Here is a 23,410-nt window from a genome sequence, read left to right as displayed (position 1 = left end):
GGACCTGGTTCCACCCTCAAAGGCCCGCTGTGACGACTTTGCCAGGCATTTCAGGGAGAAAATCGCTCAGATTCGTCACGAGCTGGATTCCACTATTGATACAGAGGTTTTAAGGGAGACGCCAATGCCGCCGTCTGGTCCAGAATTATTGGATGAATTTCAGTTATTCCGGCTCGATGATGTGGACAAGGTGCTTGGAGGAGTACGTCCCACCACTTGCCTATTGGACCCTTGCCCGTCTTGGTTAATAAATAATTTCAAGCACGGGATTGGGACCTGGATTTTGGAAGTGATTAACGCTTCTCTGAGGGAAGGTCGGGTGCCTGCCCCTTTAAAGGAGGCGGTAGTCCGACCAGTCCTGAAGAAGACGTCACTGGATCCAGAGTGCGTCCCTGTTGGTTCTCCTGGACCTCTCAGCAGCTTTCGATACCATCGACCATGGTATCCTTCTGGATAGGCTAGCGGGATTGGGGGTCGGAGGCACGGCTTTGCAGTGGTTCCGCTCCTATCTCAATGGCCGGTTCCAGAAGGTGGTGCTGGGGGACTATGGCTCTGTGCCATGGCAGCTATGCCATAGAGTACCGCAGGGGTCCATTTTGTCCCCTTTGCTGTTTAACATCTACATGAAACCACTGGGAGAGGTCATCAGGAGGTGTGGGCTGCGGAACCATCAGTACGCTGATGATACCCAGCTCTACCTCTCGTTTTCCACCAATCCAGGTGAGGCAGTGGCTGTACTGAACCGGTGCCTGGCCGAGGTAATGGGCTGGATGAGGGCCAATAAACTGAAGCTCAATCTAGACAAGACGGAGGTCCTGTTGGTTGGTGGTTCGGGCTTTGGAGAGGGTGAACTGACCCTTTTCTGAATGGGGTTGCACTCCCTCTTAGGGACAAGATCCGCAGCTTGGGAGTGCTCCTTGACCCGGAGCTTTCACAAGAAGCTCAGGTGACAGCAGCGGCAAGGAGCGCTTTCCTCCAGCTTCGGCTGATTCACTAGCTGCGCCCCTATCTGGAGTACGACTGCCTCGCGACAGTGACACATGAGCTGGTGACTTCCCGTCTCGACTTCTGTAACGCGCTCTACGTGGGGCTACCCTTGAAGACGGTCCGGATACTTCAATTGGTTCAAAATAGAGCTGCCAGGCTGCTGACGGGGACTGGGCGTTGTGTTCACATGACTCCAGTTCTCCGTCAGCTTCACTGGCTTCCCATTGACGTCCGGGCCCAATTCAAGGTGTTGGTGATGACCTATAAAGCCCTAAACGGCTTGGGTCCTGGTTACCTGAAGGAGCAGTTACATCCATATATGCCCAGCCACCCCTTGAGATCGGCAGGGGAGGCCCTTCTCTGGGAACCTTCCGTGAAAGAAATTAGGAGGGTGGGTACTCGGAGGAGGGCTTTCTCAGCGGTGGCGCCTAAGTTATGGAACGCGCTCCCCAGAGAGGTCCACCTGGCGCCGTCGTTATTTGTTTTTCGGCGCCAGGCGAAGACCTTTTTATTCAAGTGGCATTGAATTTAACTGTTAATATTATTGGATTTTATCTGGCCAGGGCGGCTTATTTTATACTGTATTTTTGTATTTTTAATTTAATGTTTATATTTTTGATTTACATTATATTATTTTAACTTATTGTTGTAAGCCGCCCTGAGGCTTCGGCGAATGGGGCGACATAAAAATGTTTTAAAAAATAAATAAATAAAATAAGATTTTGAATAGCTCAGCTGGAATACTGTCACCTCCACTAGCTTTGTTGTAGCTCTGACTTCCTAAGGCCCATTTGTCTTCACATTGCAGGATGTCAGTGGCCACCCCATCGTGGTTATCAGGGACATTAAGCTCTTTCTTGTATAGTTCTTCTGTGTAGTCTTGCCACCTCTTAATGTCTTCTGCCTCTGTTAGGTCCCTGCCATTTTGGTCCTTTATCATGCCCATCTTTGCATGAAACATTCCCTTCATATCTCCAATTTTTGAAGAGATCGCTGGTCCTCCCTATTCTATTGTTTTCTTTTATTTCTTTGCACTATTCATTGAAGAAGGCATTCTTATCTCTTCTAGCTATTCTCTAGAATTCTGCATTCAATTGGGTGTATCTTTCTCCCTTGCCTTTCACTTCCCTTCTTTCCTCAGCTATTTGTAGAGCTTCCTCAGGCAGCCATTTTGCTTTCTTGCATTTCTTTTTCTTTGGGATGGCTTTAATTGCTACCTCTTGTACAATGTTGTGAACCTCCGTCCATAGTTCTTCAAGCACTCTGTGTATCAGATCTAATTCCTTAAATCTATTTGTCACCTCTACTGTATATTCATCAGGGATTTAGGTCATACCTGAGTGGCCTAGTGCTTTTCCCTGCTTTCTTCAATTTAAGCCTACATTTTGCAACAAGTAGTTCATGATCTGAGCCACAATCAGTATCTGGTCTTGTTTTTACTGAGTGTATAGAGCTTCTCCATCTTTAGCTGCAGAGCACATAGTCAGTCTGATTTCTGTGTTGACCTTCTGGTGATGTCCATGTGTAGAGTCATCTTTTGGGTTGTTGGAAAAGAGTGTTTGCTATGACCATCATATTCTCTTGAACAAAATTCTACCAGACTGTGCCCTGCTTCATTTTGTACTCCAAGGCCAAACTTGCCTGTTCTTCGTCGTGGCCTCTGTGCATCACACATATGGGTGCTGCGCCTGTGCAGTGCCTAAGGCCAGAAAGATTAGAAAGCTAACGGTTTTGGCGGGAAACTCCGCTCCCCTCCCCCTCAGTGCTATATATAGGGCAGAGTGTCCGCCATTTTCTCCAGTCTTTTGTGACCGCCGTTTGCTGTGCCTCGTGCCTGTTCAACTCTCGCTTTGACTACTGTATTTGCTCCTTTTGCTCTTATTGTTTTTCATTGTTATTACTCCAAGTTGTTTTTTTCCCTTGTTACATCTTTCTCTCTTTTTTCTTCTTCTTTGCTAAAAAAACAAACAAAACCAAAATATTGTCTTATCCCTCTTTACTATCTCCTATTTCTTCTGTTTCTCTCGATGGCGCAACGAGCGGCTTTCTGCAAATGTATGGAATGTGGGGCCAAAATGTCCCCGGCAGACCCACATGATTGTGCCTTCTCTGCCTCGGAGAGGGGCACCGAACAGACAAATGCCACCATTGTCTAGCATTTACCAAGCAGGCCTGTAAGAATAGGGAGAACCGCCTGCATAAGCTCCTTTGGGACCAGGCATTAATGCCGTCGGACCGACTCACTGCAAAATCGGGGCCTGCTCCAACTGCGCCCGCCAAACGCCCGGCCTCTGCCTCAGCTGCCACTGGCCAACGCCCAGCTTCTGCCTTAGCCACGCCTGGCCAACGCCCTGCAGCCTTACCACTTATGCCCCAGCAGTGTCCATCAGATGATGGGACATCGGCATCTGCAGCCCAATGACTTTCTTCTCCCCCACGCAAACAGCGGGAGAAGAGAAAGCATGGCAGTTTAGATCAGTCTTCCTCTCATAAGAAGGCGAAAAAAGATAAGGCGGGCAAATCGGCTCATAAGCCGAAGAAATGCCGCGACTCGGGTTCGTCAGCTCCGTCGATCCCAACGGCTGCATCGGTACCAACACCATTGGTACCGATGCTATAATCAGCAATGCAGGTCACACCACCGGGATCTCCTGGACAACCTGCTCCTCAGCAGGGCCAGTCCCCTGAACAACCTGAGGAGCCACTACATGAGTCCATCTCGGATGGAGAAATCCAAGATTCTCCCCCCATGGCTCGCTCGCCAACGCTGATGCCGTCAGCCAGGCCTAGGGCTCAGTCTTTCGCCTCTCCACCGCGGTACCGAACACGTTCGGATAAACAACGCAAAGAGGAATGGAACCAATCCTACTATGAAAATTACCCATCTGGTTGGGGAGATTACCATTCCTTCGGCTTCTACCCACAGCCAAGGGACCGTTCTTCATCTTTGGTCCGCGGGGAAGCCCCGTCTACTTCAAGACGTGCTGAACCAGAACACCCAGCTTCACCGGGGAGTTCTTCATCGGGCCCATACCACTTCGAACCCGACTCTGGCTCCGAGGCAGACTCCACCTCTCCTGATGTAGCTATAACATCACAGGGCCCAGCATCTCCTGAAGAGCCGCACATCTCCTTTGGAGAGCTGATGTCAAGGCTTGTTTGGTTGCTCAAGATTGAGGCACAACATCAGTCCGATCCAAGCACCGACAAGTTCTACAACATTGTGAGGGGAGAGCAGTCACCTGCTATCATCCTTCCATTGATCACAACATTGCGACAGGCGATGATCCAGTCTTGGGACCTGCCGACTCAGCCACAGCCCACCGTACGGCGGTATGAGGCCATGTATCGGGTTCAAGAAAGGGACATACCGTTCCTTCTACATCACCCCAAGCTGAACTTTGTTGTGGTTGAGTCATCTCAAGGCAGGGAATCCAGGGGACATACTACCCCCCGAGACAAGAAGGGAAGAAAAATTGATGCGCTGGCACGCCAAATCTATGCAACCTCTGGACTCCGCCTGAGTATGTCTAATTTCGAAGCCAGGTATCAGTTTTTCATAATGCAAAAACTGGACAATATAGCCGCCTTCCTACCAGAATAACAGCGAGATCTGGCCAGGGTCTTCATTAAGGAGGGCATGCAGGTGGCGATACAACAACTGTCGATGGCACGCCACCACGTCGATACCAACTCCAGAGCCTTGGTTGGTGCCATCTCACTTTGAAGGCATGCTTGGCTCAGAAGTTGCAATTTCCCCAATGAAATGAAGAGGCGCATTGAGGAAATGCCCTTCGATGGCTCGGGACTCTTCCACTTTCGAATGGACCATAAGTTAAAGTCCATTCACGAGTCCCGAATGACGGCCAGAGGGATGGAGCTACCAGCACAACAAAAATGTAAATGGGCTTGGTAGCATCCATTCTATCGGTACCAGCTGCCCCCGAGGCAACAATACCACCAACTCCAGCAGCACAAGAGACAACAACCTCAGCAATGGTTCCAGCAAGGCTGCCGCCATTTTGACAACGAGGAGCGCCAGTGCTGATGGGGCGGGCAAACCTCTCCTCCCTCTCAACACCCACCTTTCCTCCTCCCTTTTGGGGACCAGCTGCAAAGCTGACTCCCCATTTGGGAGTCCATCATATCTGATCGGTGGGTCTTATCCATCATTCAGCTCAGATATAGAATAGAATTCAATACCGTTCCTCCATCAAGCCCAATCCGGGTTACACCACGCTCTCAGGTGCTGGAAGACGAAGTGCAACAACTACTTCGTAAAGGAGCGATCCAACGGCTCTCCTGTTCTGAGGGACTTCATGGATTCTATGCACGATATTTTACGGTCCCTAAATGGGATGGTAGTCTCTGTTCAATCTTGGACTTCCGAGATATTAACAAGTTTATTAAACCTAAGAAATTTCGGATGACTACCCTTCAAAATATCCTTCCATTGCTGAGGAGAGAGGATTGGTTCGCCTCACTGGATTTGAAAGACGCCTATTTCCACATCTTGATTCACCCAGGTCATAGACGTCTTCTGCGCTTTACCATCGGGCCCGATATATATGAATTTAATGTCCTTCCCTTCGGATTGACCACCGCTCCGAGGGTCTTCACGAAATGCATGGCCCCAGTGTGTGCGCATCTTCGGCTTCAAGGAATCCAAGTATACTCTTACCTGGATGACTGGCTTATAGTCTTCCAGACCCATGAAGGTCTCCTTTTAGCCATCGACAAAACTTGTTCTTTGCTGGATGATTTAGGACTGTGGATTAATCGTGAAAAATCATCCTTTGTTCCTGTGCAGGTGGTCGACTTCATTGGAGCTCGTCTCGATTCCACTCTGGTGAGGGCCTTTCTCCCTCCAGCTCATCAAGACAGCCTTTGGTCCTGTATTCATCAGATCCGACAAAACAAGATCGTTCCGGTGCTCTCTGTTCAGAAGCTTTTGGGTCATATGGCTGCCACTGTAGCCATTGTCCCCCATGCCAGGCTCTGACTATGTCCTCTTCAATTATTGTTCAACCAAAACTTTCACCCGCAGCGAGATTCGCCTGACAAGCCAATTCGATTGCCTCTATCTGTTCGGCAGACGTTGACATGGTGGACGGTACCGAACAATTTAAATATGGGTACCCCATTCCAGACGCCTCACCCAACACTGACTCTTTATACCGATACTTCGCTAATCAGGTGGGGTGCTGTATGCGCTGGACTTCGGTCTCAGGGCACTTGGAACTGTCAGGAATCGTCGAGACGCATCAACTACCTCGAACTCTTAGCAATTTTCAAAGCTCTTTGATCTTTTGAGGACACTGTTCATCAGCAAGTAATTCAGATCACATCCGACAGCATAGTCACTGTGTTTTACATCAACAAGCAGGGCGGGACAAAATCCACAACCCTAGCTCATCTGTCCATGAACATTTGGGAATGGTGCATCCCAAGAGGTATAACTCTTTTGGCAGTCCATCTGGCCGGGACCGACAACAAGGAAACAGATGTCTTGAGCAGACACATGTCAATGACTCATGAGTGGGAGTTAGATCAACAAGTCTGCAATCAACTTTTCCAACTTTGGGGACATCCGGACATCGACTTGTTTGCTACCTGCAAGAACAGGGTATGCGAAATGTTCTGCTCCAGAGCGGGCATGGGACTGGGGTCAGTAGGAGACGCCCTTATGATCCCTTGGTCCAACATCAGAATTTATGCTTTCCCGCCAATTCCTCTATTAACAAAATTCGTTTTGAAGATTGTTCATGACGGTGCCACAGAAATCCTGGTTACACCTTGGTGGCCCCACCAGGCATGGTTCTCCACCCTTCCTCAGATGTCAGACAACACCTTTCTTCGCCTCCCATCAATACCACACCTGATAACTCATCAAGACGGCGCTGTCTGTCACCCGGACTTAACTTGCTTGAATCTCACGGCGTGGCGAATCCGTTGACTGACGGTACTGACTCGATACTGAGGGCTACTTGGACGCTCAGTACCTCGACTCATGAACCTGAGGTGCTGCTTACTCCCTCGGTTCTGATGGACTTTGCTTCGGGATCAAGTGCTTTAGACCCGGACATTCAGAGAATTCTTGAGTCTGCTCTGGGACCGTCAACACGGAAGTCTTATGCAGCGATGTGGCGCCGATTCTCATCTTTCGCTGAATCACATTCGTTTGCTCCAGAGTCAGGCTCAATTGAATATATACTTCAGTTTCTTCTACAGCTACATCATTCGGGACTTAAGCCTTCATCTATTAAGGTTTATGCGGCAGCGATATCACATTACCGTGGTATGATACAGGGCTCATCGGTGTTTTCACAGCCTCTTATTAGGAGGTTCCTTAAAGGACTGCAGAATCTTCACCCTTCCATTCGACCTGTCATGCCTACGTGGAGTCTTTCAGTTGTTGTACAAGCGCTTACAAGACCCCCATTTGAACCTTTGGCCACCGTTGATCTGCGTCTTGTATCCTGGAAAACGGCTTTTCTTGTTGCTGTCGCATCAGCTCGCAGAGCTAGTGAACTTTGCACTCTGCGGGTAGATCCGCCTTATTTGAACTTTCACAAGAAGAAAGTGGTTCTTCGAATGGACTCTATGTTTTTGCCCAAGGTAGCCACACTGTTCCATTTGTATCAGGAGATTGTTTACCTGCCTTCTTTCCATTGCCGTCGAACCCGATCGAAAGAACCTTGCATGCTCTTGATGTGCGTCGTTGCTTGGCCTTTTACAGATCACGCACGGAATCCTTTCGGCTTTCCAACAGACTCTTTATTAAGTATTCTGAGCATGACCAAGGATCTCCTGTCTCATTGCAAAGACTGTCAAAGTGGATAGTTCAAACCATTGTATTTGCATATCAACTTGCTAAGATAGACTTACCTGTCGTTCTGAGAGGTCACTCCACAAGAGCAGTAGCAGTTTTTTCTGCCTTTGCCGCGGGAATCCCAATCCAAGACGTCTGCAAAGCTGCGACTTGGGCTGCTCTGTGCACTTTCGCCAGGCATTACTGCCTTGATGTGCGTGCCAGACAGGACTGTTCCTTCGGTAGGGCTGTCCTCTCCGCCGTCCTTCAGTGACGACACCGCCCTCCTCCGAGTCTGGTAAGCTTGCTACTCACCCATATGTGTGATGGGTGAGTAGATTAGCTTTCTGATCTTTCCGGCCTTAGGCACTGTGCAGGCGCAGCACCCATATGTGTGAATGCACAGATGGCCACTCGAAGAGCATCAGTTACAGGTAAGCAACCTGCTTTTATTCCGGTTATCTTTTGGCTTCCTACTTTAGCATTCCAATCCCCCATGACGATAATGACATCATTTTTTGGTGTTAATTCTAGAAGGTGTTGTAGGCCTTCATAGAACCGGTCAACTTCAGCCTCTTCAGCACCAGTGGTTGGGGCATAGACTTGGACTATTGTGATGTTGAATGGTTTGCCTTGGATTTGAACTGAGATCATTCTGTCATTTTGGAGGTTGTATCCCAGTACTGCTTTTCCTACTCTTATTGACTATGAAGGCTACTCCATTTCTTCTGAGGGATTCTTGCCCGCAGTAGTATACCTGATGGTCATCTGAATTAAATTCCCCCATTCCTGTCCATTTTAGTTCACTGATTCCTAAGAAGTTGATGTTCAGTCTTGTCATCTCTTGTTTGATCACATCCAGCTTGCCTTGATTCATGGATCTTACATTCCAGGTTCCTATGGAGTACAGATCTTTGCAGCATCGGACTTTCCTTTCACCACCAGATACATCTGCAACTGAGTGTCGTTTCAGCTTTGACCCAGTCGCTTCATTCTTTGTGGCGCTACTAGTACTAGCCCTCTGCTCTTCCCCAGTAGCACATTGGACACCTTCCAACCTGAGGGGCGCATCTTCTGGCGTCATATCTTTTTGCCTTTTGGTATTTTCCATGGGGTTTTCATGGCAAGGATACTGGAGTGTGTTACCATTTCCTTCTCCAGTGGATCATGTTTTGTCAGAGCTCTCTGCTATGACCTGTCCATCTTGGGTGACCCTGCATGGCATAGCTCATAGCTTCATTGAGCTACGTAAGCCCCTTTGCCACGACAAGGCAGTGATCCATGAAGGAGAAAAAGTACCAATAAATAACATAAATAACATGATGCAGTTAAAATATAATAAATAAGTAGGATAAAGTCACATATAGTCAAATAAAATAAAGCTTAAGTTAATATATTAAAACCATTACAAATTCCTATAAATAATCTCAGTGGTACCATAAGTTCACTGGAAGAGAAAAGGTTTTTTCAGGTGCCCAAAGCTCAGTAAGGTAGGCACCTGACAAATCAGATAAGATTTTTTGAAATCTGTAGACCTTTTACAGGCATGCCTATATGTGCCAACCAGACCTAGCCATCCAAAGTTTCTGCAATTCACTTACCACTGAAAACATGTCTAGTACAGGGGCTATGACCTGCAGATTTACTTCAGTGCCATGGGAGTTTATGAAGATCCTAGTGCCACTGGTGACCTACCTCAGACAACAGGGCATATACACCTGCTTCTTACTGGACAACATCCTGTTGTTGTCGTTGTTGTTGTTTTCCAATACTGAGTTGGAAGGACTCTTGGATGTACAAATCACCTGATTATCTTAGGTTGCATGGTTTCCTGAGAGATATGCAGAAGAGTTCCAGGAATCCCGTAAACAGAAAATCATAGTAAGAATTTGCCTTTTCTCTTCCCCAGTATCAGATACATTTTCTGGAACTGCTAGTTTCTCCCCATTGCAGTCAGGGGGCAACAGTAGAAGCAAGAACAGACAGGAACTGGGATCAGTTGTAATATGCTCAAATTTATTATCACAATTATATTGGTGTAACTTGAGATGTAGTAGAAAGAATGATGGTGATGATACACACCAAATAATTATGCTTTCTAGGACAACATGGACCAATAGGCGAGAAGGGAACTCAAGGGGAACCTGGTACACCTGGAATGCCTGGGAAGGATGGGGAATCTGGTTTGCCTGGCCCAGCAGGTATGATGCCCTTGTTTTCTTTTCAACACTCCTTCTAGTGAAACTCCTGGTGCAGCTACCACAACATACTGCTATTCTATTTCTATACAACTGTTAGGGGATTAAATAATCTACATAGTAAGGACCCTTACATTATAAAGGAATAAACATTGTGATAGTGTGTACTAATGTGCCATAGGGATGGATTTAATTTTTAATATTTCCCTTTCCAATTTAGGACCAAAGGGAGACCCAGGCCCACCTGGATACCAGGGTGAACCAGGATATCCTGGACAAAAGGGATCAATAGGGGAAATGGGTCTGCCAGGTAACATTTACTTTAGAACTTCTGTAATTTTGAAATTTACATTGACTGGGTTACCATCCATTTTCTAGTATCCAAAATATTCAGATTAATCTTGACACAGTGTTTTATTTTTAAGGAAGAAAAATATATTGTAATATGTCATGATTTGAACTTTGAATTTTAGGGCAGCCAGGAGAAAAGGGTGTGCAAGGTCTTCCAGGTGAGACAGGTAAACCAGGATTTCCTGGTGTGAAAGGCGAGAAAGGCAGCAAAGGAGAACCTGGACTTCCAGGAACTGGCTTTCCAGGTGCCCCTGGTGAGAAGGTATGCATAATATTTCGTGGACATGTTAAGTGATGTACAAGTCACTTTGCTGATATAGCTCTTTCAAATTGCAAAGCATGAAACTTGCATATAAGAATCCAGGGGTGGGTCAATGCAGTTAAAATGTAAGAGTAAGAGATAACAAAAGGAAACAAACACAGGAGGTACCCTTATTTTGAGTTAGATCATTGGACCACCTTGCTCATTATTGTCCACACCAGGGATGGACAGAAAGACATCTAGATGTTTTGATTTTCAGCCGTCACCATTTCTGACTATTGGCCATGCTGATAAAACTTTTCAGGAATTAAAGTCCAAAATATCTGGAGACTTACCTTCTGCTTAACCTAGTCTACACTAATTGGTACTGATTTCCTAGGACTGAAGACAGAGATTTTTCCCTGTCCCACCTGATGATACCAGGTGGTAAACCTGGGAGTTTTTACATGGATTTGTAGAAACATAGCCAGTCAGAAGGGGACTCCTGGCCATCTAGTCTGACCCCTGGCACAAGCCAACTCCGCTTATATAATGTCCAACATATGGATGTCCAATCTTTCCTTGAACTCCCTCACTGATGGGGCCTCCACAATCTCCCATGGAAGCCCATTCCATATCCTAGAAATTCTAGATATCAGATGTCAGAAATGCTTCCTGATATCCAACCTAAAACCCGGTTCTTTTAACTTTGCCCCATTGGACTGCATCCTTCCCACCACAGGGAGAACAGGTCATGACCCTCTACCCTGTGACTCCCCTTCACATGCCTGTAAGTTGCTGTAAGTTCTCGTCAATCTTCAGCAATGGTCCCACTTCCCTCAATCTTCTAATAAAGCATATAAACTGGACTGTTGCTGGAGAAGGTTTCAATTAATGATACTATTTATTTTATTTTGCATTTTAGTTTGTTTATATGTTACATTTTAGTTAAGGTTTTGTGTATCTGGACTTTATTAATTGCTGCTTTGTGCACATTTTTTGTGTGTGAAAAGACAAGTGATTAAATAAATAAAACAACCCTAATTTATTGTTAAAGATTAATCCTTAGAGATGAAGAGCTAAGATATAAGGATTAGTTCAATCTGAATCTAAAATGTTGTCATCTTCATTTCTGTGCAGCCTTTTCAAGCCTAATTATCTTCTGTCTTCAGAACTTTTTTCTTGATCACCTATCATAGGATCAAGGTTACCTGATCCTTGTCTTTCCAGATTTAGTGTTCTTTGTAAAAAGTTGTATACAGATGATACAAATACTTATCAAAATTCCTTCCATATGCATTATATTATAAACTTTTTGTTATAAAGTGCAAATTTTATACACTTGTTCCTTGATCCTGAACAAATTGTTTTTCTAAAACACACTGGGGCATTTTTAAGAATTTGTTTTTGCATCTTCTTATTAGACACTACTGCTGGAATAAGTGGGTCACTTTTGAAAATCCATTTCTGTTTCATCTTCATGTTGACTTTCCTCACTGCTTGTTTCTTCTGTGTGAGGCTCTATTTCATGCCTCTGCCATCTCTCTTATCTGCCTCACTGGGCCCACTGTTTGGTTAGCTCCCTGCTCTTTAGTTTACCCAACCCTACTTCTAAGCACAATCACTCTAGAATCAGTGGTACCTCAGGAGAAACATTCAGCAGGGATGAATTTCACAAATTACCTTGTGAAATGTCCCTGAACAGCTTTCTTTCCAGAGTAATACAAGGTTAATCATGGGCCAGGAAACCCTGTTAGTGCTAAATGCAGCTTAGGAGGAAGTTTCAGGAGAAAAGCAGTGACTGAGAGGAAGGATTTTGCACCCCTGGCCCTTACCCCCAATATCCAATGTCAGTCATCCCAAGAACTGGTTTGCCATGAAGGAGAAGCAGTTGACAGGCTAAATTTGCATACGACTGCATTGTAAAGCATAGCTGGGTCTTAAATGTAGTAATTTATTCATCTGAGACAAACCAGTGTGGTGCAATGCCTAGGAGTGCAGGACTGGGACTCAGGCAATCTGGACTCTCATCTTCACCAAGCCAAGAAGCTCCCTGGATGACTTTGGGCCCATCATAGACTCTCAGCCCAACCTTCTTTACAGGGTTGTTGCTGCGAGGATAAGATTGAGAGAAGGAGAATTAATGTAAGTCTCCTTGAGTTCCTCAGAAGGAAAAAAAAGATATAAATATAACTAAGAGTATAATAATTTTAGGGTGCATTTGTAAATGTTGAGAGTAGGCAGAATGTACTATTAGCTCTTCTATTTCACAGGGAGAACCAGGAAGGACAGGCAGCCCAGGCACGCCTGGGGAAAAAGGTGAAAAGGGTGTTCCAGGAATTGCGGGTATCCCTGGTTCCCCAGGTGCCAAAGGGCAATCAGGTCTTCCAGGTTCTCCAGGTAAGTGTGCCAGAGCCTTCTCTAGTATTATGTGTGACTTACTCAGGCAATAAAACTAAATCTTCTGCTTTCTAAAAAGGTGTTCCAGGTATCCCAGGTGAAAAAGGTGAAAAGGGATTTCCAGGCCTGAGTGGTTTTCCAGGCACAAAAGGAGAAACAGGTAAAGAAACATTTAAAACAAAGAAACAAATACTCTTTTATTCTTTTTCTACAAGTAGTATAATGATTAATTCTGTGGTTTACTCTGAATATTTTGTACTTTTAAAATGCTATTATATGGTTTTCTCATTTTTAAAACGAAAGAAAGGAATTTTACAAGTAAAGGCATGTCTATAAAGCAGTGTGTAGAACTATTGGTTCTGTTCTTTGATATGTTACAAACCTAGACCCGGGTTGAACCGAACTGGAACTTAGGTTATAATGTCGAACTTGTGAAAACATGGGGCAAAGGGGCATTCAAATGCTTGCTAAGCAGGTAATATGCAAGTTCTTATAACGCCAATGTACTCTTGCTTTTGTGATACACACAAGGTCTTGAAGGTGCGGAATGCATCATTTTCCCCCCTAGGAAGCCCCAGAAAAGCATTACGTCATAAGGTAGCATCATTCTGAGGGAGCCAGTGAATGCATGTCAGAGTATGTATACTGTTTCTTCAGAACACCCCACAGAATAACTCACATTGTTTGGAATGGCACTTTGAGGAGAAAATGGTTAGCTAGTAGCCACAGGCCAGCTTGTCTTTGGAGGAGCACTGTGCAGTATGATGTGCAGTATATTACATGTACACTTCTGATCTTGGGGAAATCATTCAAATGCTCTCCATTTTGTGACCAGAGAAATTAGGAGAAAGATCATTTTAATTTGGCTCTAAAATCCAACTTGCAAAATGAGGTAGAGGCTGTGAAGACAGATTTGCCTTTGTTGACATAACCAAACAGCATAAAATAGCTGCCCATAAGGATAGAGACAGAAACCCATAATTCAAGCTTAACAAGGGTGAGCTCTCTCCTGGGGCATACTTAGTCAAAAAGGGATACACTAATATGACATTTCCAGACTGGAATTCTTTAGCACATTTGATCTTATTTGACATGAACTAGGCTAGTGATGCAATTGATTTATTAGGATTTTTCAGATTCCCAGACAGTGCTCCTACTTTGGAGCTGGGAATTGGAGCCTCTCCTTCTTCACCCACCGACTTGCACAGAAAGAATCACACCAACTGCTCTTCAAGACTGGAAAAATGACCTCAGAAAGGGGGTAAAAGGGGGTGGCCAGGAAATGAGGTTCCCTGAAGCCATTCCAACCTCCTTCCCTCTCCTTTCCAGACACTCCAGTTAGATAAATGAAAGAGCCGTTAGCTGAAAGGTAAAACAGGAGTCCAAAAAAGGCAAAGATCTCCTCCTCCATTTCTCCTGCTCTACACTGGATGCCAGTAAGCTTCTGAGTTGGAGGGCTGATGAGCATTCCAGTAGGACTGTGCATGAATAACAACGTTCATGGCCCTCTCAATATCATGAGCTTGAATGTTGTTTGCCAACAATCTGACAGACCTCTTGGTGCATGTCATGTGGGAGAAATCTGCTGTGAATTAATTGAGGATCATCTGTTCTCTGCCTAAGATTAGGGCATACCTACCAATATCTCTAGCTCTTTCTTTCCCTTTTAACTGCATTGTGGAAAAATGGTTTTAATTCTATCTGTACCTACCAACTTTCTAGACCATGTCAACTAATTGACGAAATGGGATCTGGTCTACAATCAATCTGTTTCTCTAAGGAGGCACAGACTTATATTTTTGCTACAACAGACTAACCTGATTACCAGTTTTATAAAAATTTGAAATATTTATAACAATTTTGAAATTACTTCATGTAATTTTCTTTTCTTTTCTTTTATGGAAACTGCCTTGGAGGAGGATGACATTTATCCTAAAAGCAGCTTATGAATATAAGCAATGCAGGAAGGCAGGGCAGGGACAGGAAGTTTCTGTCTGTTTTTTAATTTCCTCTGTGCCCCCTGAGAAGCTGCTCCAAAGGGGACCCTCTGAAACTGTATGGGAGGTGGGAGCACAAGGTTAAGCCATGATTGCTTCCCCCTGCTTTCTCTAGTGGTGTAGGATTCTGGACTCTGGATTCAATTTTATATGCCTCAACCATTTGATAAGATACCTTTAAGTTTTTTATATATATTTACAATGACAGTATGCATCTAATTCATATTATTTGGAAACTTTCTGAGTGGAATTCTGGATTGATTTTTCATTCTTTGTAAAATACTGAATTTGTTTTACATAAATTAAATGAGCTTACACCTGGACTTACCTCAGGAGTATTTGTAACAGAATCTATGGATTTCTGCCTTTGCAAGGTACTATCAGTAAACACAGAAGCAGACTCCAGAAGTACAATGACCATTTTATGCATGTATTAGTGTTACCTCAAGAAAATGCTGAAATATAAAATAAGTAAATATGCTTCATTTGCAGGTGACCCTGGGCCCCAAGGTCCACCAGGTACTCCTGGAGGAAAGGGTGAACCAGGTTATGATGGAATCCCGGGCTTACCTGGTGCAAAAGGTGACCCAGGTGAGGCCTTCATTTCTTTTTCTTGAGGTAATGTTTAGTATATATTTATATATGTACTACAGTAAATACCTAGTTATACACTCCAAGCAGTCCCAGCATCTTAAGGTTCTTAAGGTTTTTAAAAATACTAAATTGCATGCATGCATGGTTTGGCCCTGTCAGTATCATAAAGAGGGAAGAGGGGGGATATCCAGAAAAATCAACAGAAAATTATCTACACAAATCAGCACTTGTGGAGGCAATCTTAACACATACTAACTTTTCCTGGGTTATGCACATTGCATATTATGTGCACTCCACATGCAAACTATTGACATTTGGTCAATGTACATTTAAAGTTTTTAATTTAGTCAAACCAAATATAGGCATGGAGCCCATGTGCATAACCATTCATTTATTCTCCTACATTTGGAGACAAACAACAGGGGAAGGAACATATGGGAATGTGACAAATTACATACACATACACAGAGAGAGAGAGTGTCCTGACCTTGCCAATTTTTACTTTTTGAGAATGGAATTTGTAATTTACAGAACTGTCCAAAATATTGACTATGTTTTGACAGATCACCTCACAGTGTCTAATAAATAAGTATAGCTTTTCTTGTTTCCACCTGAAGACTGAATTTTAGGGTATGTCCATGCTAGATTTTTTCATGTGTGATTTGCTACTACAGTGGTACCTTGGCTCATGAACGCCTCAGTTCATGACCAAATCAGGTCGCGAACAAAAATTTCATAAAAATTTTGACTCAGGTCTCGAACTCTGCATTGGGTGGCGACCACAATCACGTCCATCTCCCCACCCCCGAGTGGGGAGATAGCCGCAATCATGCTGGGGGGTGGGGGGGATGGCTGAGATCACGCCCGTCTTTTCTGCACGAGCACGCCCATGATTGTACCCGACTGTCATGCACAAGTGCAACTGTGATCTCGGCCATCTTTCCCCCCCGCACAATCATGCCCATCTCTACCACCCCAAGTGTGCCCACATTTGCGCCCGTCGCTCCCCCCCAGTGTGCCCACGATCACACCTGTCTCTCCCCCTCCCAGTGTGCCCACTATTGCACCCATCTCCCCCCCCCCAGCATGCCCGCGATCATACCCATCTCTCCCCCCCCCCCAGCAGATGATGGGCATGATCGCAGTTGCGCTACAGGGGTGGGGGGATGGCCACACTCGTACTTGGGGTGTGGGGGGAAATGGCCGCAATCTTTGTTGTTCTTTGTCACTTTGCTTCTTCACATTTCTCTGATTAAAAAAAAATAGAGATAGAATGGATTAACTTTATTTACAATGAACTTTATGGGGAAATTTAACTTGCCTCACGAACAATTTGGGTTATGACCAGAGTCCTAGAACGGATTAAGTTCATGAGCCAAGGTACCACTGTATAGTATAGTATACCCATGTTCTAATATACTAGTTCTTTTAAAAGCCATCATTTTTAGCAGTATATATCATACAAGACTAGCTGCCCAATAATTTTTAACCAGGCCAATTGTACAGTGATCAGAAAGCAGATGATCTGCAAAACCTCCTCCTCAGAACATGGAGAGCTGATATCACTCAAAATAGACACGGCCACGATAGATAGGCAAATAGTGGGGTTTGCTGGATAGCTGCATATGTTCCTATGTTTCTCTTGCTCTTGAAAAGAAATCAAGAGAGTGTCCAATGGGAGTGTACAGTCAAAAGAACCTTTCCAGTTTATTCAGACTTAAAGGAAATACTTGCAGCATGTAGGCTGCCCCTGAAGGGAACTAGCAAGATGCAGTCCGTACAGGATGCTTTTACAACCCTGTTAGTTATGTTCACCATTTGGGAGAGTGGGGGAAATCACATAAAGAATTTGCTGCATGCACATGAGAGTAATACAAAATAGTTGAAGACAAATAACACACACACACAAAGAATTTTCAGAATAGCCATACATTAGCATCTCTAAGATGTATGTGGGGAGCAAGGCTTGCAATATGGATTTCTGATCAGCTCAGGAACCCACCTTAAGTCTAAAGCTGTTCTTATAATGTCAGGCTTTTGGCAGCTGTATCACAGTAGTAATTTCACTAATTTTGCCCTGACACTCTGTTATATTATAGTCTTAGTAGCTATTTTCTTCACATGCTACCAGTTTAAAAGTGTGCAGTTGTAGGGCATTCCCATAACTTTCTAAACCTAGTAATAGTAATAAGGGGGTTACAAATGTGCTGTCAAGACCAGAGCCTGGCTGCTCCTGCAAGTCTCTCCAGAGCCAGGTACTCTTCTGTGGATGCTTGCAAGGAACAGTTGGGAACCCATCACACACTGCAGTTGAGGGTCCTTGAGACATAAAAGATACCACCACACAGCTGCTCCTTGCCACAGCAACCCAAACTGTCCCCATGATTCCTTGTGCTTTGGCTCCACATCTCTCCATGCCTTGTACCTACTTGCCCCTTCTGCACCCCAGCCTACCAGTTGCTCTCCTGCCATTCCTGCCTTGCTTTAGCCTGCTCCAATTCTGCTCCTGCCATTTGCTTCCCTGCCCTTGCTGTAACTGCCCACCTGGTCAAGCAACCTTGGAACTGTTTCTGACTTGTGCTCTCTCTGTGCTGTATTGGACTGGAAGGGATCCCATGCTTCTGGCTCTGGACTTCTGATTCTGTTCCTAGCCTCTCAGCTGTTGGCAAAGCTCCAGACTCTCACTTGAGTCCAACATCCTGGACCCAGTGTTCTGCCCATCCCCACCCATGGCCCAGCCCTCACAAGGGCCATCAGTTGTTCAGATTGATTGATTGATTGATTGATTTCGGGCATTTATATCCCGTCCTATTGCCAAACTCCCAGGACAGCTTACAAAATATAAAAGTACAATATAAAACATCAATTATTAAAACAATATAAAACACATCATGAACTTAAGAAAAAGGAGAAAAAAAATAGAAAGTGTGACTGTGAAGGGAAAAATCCTAAAACAGGTTTACTTGTGCTCAGGTAAGCTTCTTACATGCATGTCTCCTGTACACTTAACCTTTCTTGTCCAGGCAATGTTGGCCTTCATGCTAAGGCCCACTGCCACACAAATTTTTGGATTCCTCTTCCCTCTCTCCCTTTAGCTTAGGAGAAATCCTGCTAGGGTATCTCTTCATACATCTTGAAAGCCTTGCCAGGTGGCTACAGATAATACCTGTTACATTATCAATATCTGTGTGGTTCCTGAATCTATGTTCAATAGATAACATAGAAACTGTAGGTTTTGAGGGGGGATCTGAAGGAAAAGAGATGTGAGATCAGATAGGTTTACAGGAAGAAACTTCCATGAGAATGGTTTATTCTAAATATTTGAAACAATAATCAGGATCCTGGTAGGGCTTTAGAAATACTAGAATACTAAATATATATTTTTAAAAATTCAATTTTCTCAGTGTCAGTATATTCATTTTGCAGGTATTCCAGGAAGAGGACTTCCTGGACTTCCAGGTACAAAGGGAGAAAAAGGTAAAATAAAGAACCTGAAGTACAAAGTAAATACAGCTGAATGCAGATCCAATAATGAGAAAAACTGAAATCTGGGAAACACAATTAGTTTGTAGTGTCAGCTAAAAATGAGGAAGGGCTTCATAGAGCAGCCACACTTGGGAAGAATAATTAACATGCTTGAAGTTTTTCCTTGACAATTATTTTAATAACCCAAAGTGTTACCCAGGAAAGGCACAGAAAAATAGTTTCTGGAAGATGAGGGTTGTAACATAATTATATCAGCTGTTTAAATAAAACAAGTTGCCCAAACAGTAGTCAATAACCTGATTTATAGATAATGATGTATCAGTACTTGCGGGAGACTCCCTGTTGCATGGGATGGAAACACATGTATGTCAGGAAGACCTGTAGACTCGTCAGGTATGTTTATCTCACTGGAGGACAGATTAATGATATAACTGAAGGATTGCCAAGGCTTATACAGCCCACTGAAATGTAGTCCATCCTTCTTACGCGTATATATGTGTGAATAAATGACTCTGCCAAGTGGAGCATAGAAGGAATTATGTCATATGTTGAAGCTTTAGGGAGGAAAGTAAAGAAATTTGGGACCCAGATAGTTCTTTCTTCCCTCCTTCCAGTTCTTGGAAGAAGAATAGAAAGGGAAAGAAAAATCCTCCAAGTGAATGCCTGGCTACTTGTAAGTTGTTGCCAACATGAGTGATTTGGATTCTGGGACCACTTCCTGGAAGATGGACTGCTGGCAAAAGCATGGGTTGCACTTTACAAGGCCAGGAAAGAATATGTTTGGCCACAGCATGAAAAAGTTCATCAGGATAGCTTTAAAGTTGAATCCTACCAGGGAGGGAGAAGTACACGAGGGCATAAAAACAAAGGCTTATATACCAGAACAGAGAAAGCAGCACTACCACTGCCAAAAAGTAGTCTTCCAAAAAAGTGGGAAGAAGCTAGAATATAAAACATGTGTTTTTCAATGTCTATATATTAATGCCCAGACTATGGGAAAGAAACAGCATGAACCTGAACACTTAATGCAGGAGGATGAATATGACCTGATAGGTGTAACTGTGGTGGGGAAGCCAAATTCTGTCTACATATCAGGAAAAAAATCCTAATTGTGAGAGCAATATGATGGAACCAATTACCTAGAGAGGTTGTGGGCCCTTCCACAATGGAGTCATTCAGATGGCTGTCCAGTTGCATCTTGAGAGCGATGGTTTAACTTGGTGTCCTACATTGAGCAGGGGGTTGGACTTGATAGTCCTCCAGCCTCTACTATTCTATGATTCTATGGCCATTTAACAAAGTAATAGGCTATTGTGCATAATCAGGTGTGTTCTTCCTGCATTATGTCCACTTCTTCCACTCCATTGCACAGCCCACAATCAACTCTGTAGGTTGTGAAGTGTGATATTCCAACTCATCTTTTGTTATATTACCTGGTGCATCACAGGAACATGGAGAGATGAGAGAAAGAATGTTTGTCCTTTTCCTTCCTTTTTGTCATGTTGGTGCCTTTTCTAAAATAGCTCCCTTACAAATATCAAATACTGTTAAATGTAGAATTAGTATGAAAGGTTAAGGAAAATGCCTAAATGTAAGGCTACACAAAAGTTGTTTCAGTGGCTATCACTTAACTCTGCTAAATGAGTTAAACATTTTATTCAGTCCTGAAAAGAAGAAATCCCTTCCATCAAGTCTCCCCAAAAGAAAATGTTACTGGAGCAGTGCCAGTACATGAACTTCAAATGTAGCACTGGATGGAAGCCAGGGTGAGAGAGAGCCTCTGCCTTTACTTGAAGGCATTACTTGATACAGGACTCCATTTGCAGCCCCTGTGTCTGTTCAGTAGCAAACAGCACCTGACAAAAGTTGTAGGATTCATCAGCTACACTCCTGCTTTCCTCTTAGTTGTAGCATCACACTGTGCAGCCTCAGATGTCCCTTTCATAGTGGTGGACATATTAGCCTTGGTCACGACTCATCAGCCAAGGTACATTCTCCTCTGGTACACATGACACCACTGTAGATCCTTGTGTAATACTGGATTTTCTTCTTCTGGATCAACATGGCTATCAAAGTTTGCTTAACTCTGAGTGTATTTACTCTAACCACAAGTGTATCATTTTAAATTTTAGGTTCAAAAGGAGATGTGGGCTTCCCAGGATCCCCAGGAAGTCCAGGGATTCCTGGTGCAAAAGGAGAATTAGGATTTGTTGGTCCGCAGGGTCCACCAGGCCAGCCAGGCATTCCTGGATTACCAGGCAGATCCATAGAGGGGCCAAAGGGTGATCGGGGACCCCAAGGGCAACCTGGGCTTCAAGGTAAGAGCATTTCTAGATGACTTTTGATAATATTAGACAAACTTACCACTCAGTTCAATGACTATCATCTGTAATCTTTTCAAATCTACCTAATTTATCACCTAGTCTCTTTGACATTTTTCATTTCTGTCATACTGAATGAGAGAGAACATGTTCTGTTTACCACAAATGAATGAATAATATATATTGAAGATTTTTAATATTTATTAAAACACTTCTATTTCTGTTTTTCTGGCAGTTCAAAGTAGTATTAAGTATACATAACATTTTTCAAATCTTGAGAATGGCCAGCTCCAGAATTGGAAACATTGTTGATGTTAAGCATTTTAACCAAATATTTAGTATACTTCATTTCCAAAAAATGGCAATTGTCTGTTGGAAGATAGTGCTATACTGCAATTAGGTTTCACAAAACTAATAAAATAGTATTATGAAGTTCCATGTTCATATTTGAAGCATTATCATTATTCCTGAGCATTCTTTTGTTCTTTTGATTGTACTGAGTGTAAGAACAAATCAGAGATAGACAATATTTTTCCCATTTCTATTTTAGGGCTTCCTGGACCACAGGGAACTCCAGGTGTTCCAGGCTTATCAGGAACAAAAGGAGAAAAAGGAAGCCCAGGCTGGCCAGGACCATCTGGAAGACCAGGATCCAAAGGTGACCAGGGATCTCAAGGAATCCCTGTAAGTTAAATTTAGGAATATTAGGGATTTTTCCATCATAGCAACAAATGGCAGCATTTTTGCACAAAACATTAGTTATTATGTTAATTGATAATATATTAGTAGCATCCTTTCCAGTGTAAAGGTCAGTTTCCCTGTGACAAGCAAAAGTGGTCCTCCTCTATAAAACAATTGAGGAAGGCAATAATTTCTGGTGCTCTTCTTAACAAGATGAAGGCTAGAAGGCCTTGCAATTGCTTAAGGAGAAACAATCCTCATTTTTTGACTTAATGGAAAAGTTCACTACAGTACCTGTTGAAACTTAATATCTTTCTCACTATTGTAGAAGTAGAGCTTATAAAAGTCTGTAAAGCACATAGCAGAAAAGGTGCTTCCAGTCTAATTTAAAAGAAGTGTATTTAGAAAGGAAAATAAAAACTTCATTAAGACTGTATTAGAAAAAGGATTTGTATGGACTTGCTACGAAAAGCCCGCAAGCTGAACACGGAGATTGCATTAATCTTTGCTACTTGCAGTGGGGACATGGACATCCAGAAAGTACAGGAGGAACTGGAGAGATACTAAAACTTGTATAATGTCAAGAAATAATTAGCTGTATCTTTATCAATGAAAACTCAAACTGAGCTGAAAAAAACTCTTGATCTTGTACACAGTAACATACCTAGAGAATCATAGCAGAGTTAGAAAGGGCTAGAGGGTCACTGGGTCCAATCCCCTGGTCAGTGTAAGATACCAAGTCAGACCATCCCTCTCAGATGGCTATCCAGTTGCATCTGGAATGCCTTTAGTGTGGGTAGCCCACAACCTCCGTGGGTAATTCTTTCCATTGTTGTACTGCTCTAATAGGAAGTTCTTCCTGCAGTTCAGCTGTAATCTGCCTTCCTGTAATTTGAGCCTGTTATTCCATGTCCTGCACTCTTGGATGATTAAAAAGAGATCCTGCCTCCTCCTCTGTAGTGGGCTTTTAGGTATTTGTAGGCTCTTCTCATATCTCCCCTCAGTCTTCTCTTCAAAAGGCTCAACATGCCGAGTTCTTTCCATCTCTCCTCACAGGGCTTTGCTTCCAGTCCCTGGATCAGCCATGTTGCCCTCCTCTGAACACTTTCCAGCTCTTGTCTGCATCTTTCTTAAACTGTGATGCCCAGAACTGGACATAGTAGTCCAGAAGAGTACTATCAGCAGACTGGTCAGCACTGAGACAGTGATTACTTTGAGTCACCACTAGCATAAATTTAATTTCGTCCATCCAGTCTCTATTTATCAAGTGTTTTGTCTTTTGCTGGCAGGTGTATCTCCTATTTAGCCCCTTACAATTGGATGATGACCTGTCAGCATTTGTT

The 23,410-nt window shown here is 43.7% G+C and overlaps 1 protein-coding gene across 3 annotated transcripts in view; it reads left to right on the top strand.

Annotated features, from left to right (window-relative positions):
- Positions 1-23,410, top strand: part of COL4A1 (collagen type IV alpha 1 chain) — a 197,252-nt gene that overhangs the window by 140,794 nt on the left and 33,048 nt on the right. For all 3 annotated transcript variants that reach the window (XR_006414881.1, XM_044431656.1, XM_044431657.1), the window contains exons 35-43: positions 9,901-9,999; positions 10,217-10,306; positions 10,470-10,609; positions 12,862-12,988; positions 13,068-13,148; positions 15,478-15,576; positions 19,006-19,056; positions 21,198-21,383; positions 21,937-22,070. Coding sequence is in view for 2 of the 3 variants with exons in the window: in XM_044431656.1 (XP_044287591.1) it covers positions 9,901-9,999; positions 10,217-10,306; positions 10,470-10,609; positions 12,862-12,988; positions 13,068-13,148; positions 15,478-15,576; positions 19,006-19,056; positions 21,198-21,383; positions 21,937-22,070 (1,007 nt within the window). In the remaining variant the exon portion in view is untranslated. The remainder of the gene's footprint in view (positions 1-9,900; positions 10,000-10,216; positions 10,307-10,469; positions 10,610-12,861; positions 12,989-13,067; positions 13,149-15,477; positions 15,577-19,005; positions 19,057-21,197; positions 21,384-21,936; positions 22,071-23,410) is intronic.

The sequence above is a fragment of the Varanus komodoensis genome, unplaced genomic scaffold (assembly GCF_004798865.1).
Source record: "Varanus komodoensis strain SLA01 unplaced genomic scaffold, ASM479886v1 scaffold23, whole genome shotgun sequence".
Lineage (NCBI taxonomy): Eukaryota > Metazoa > Chordata > Lepidosauria > Squamata > Varanidae > Varanus > Varanus komodoensis.
This window is presented reverse-complemented; position numbering and strand designations above follow the sequence as displayed.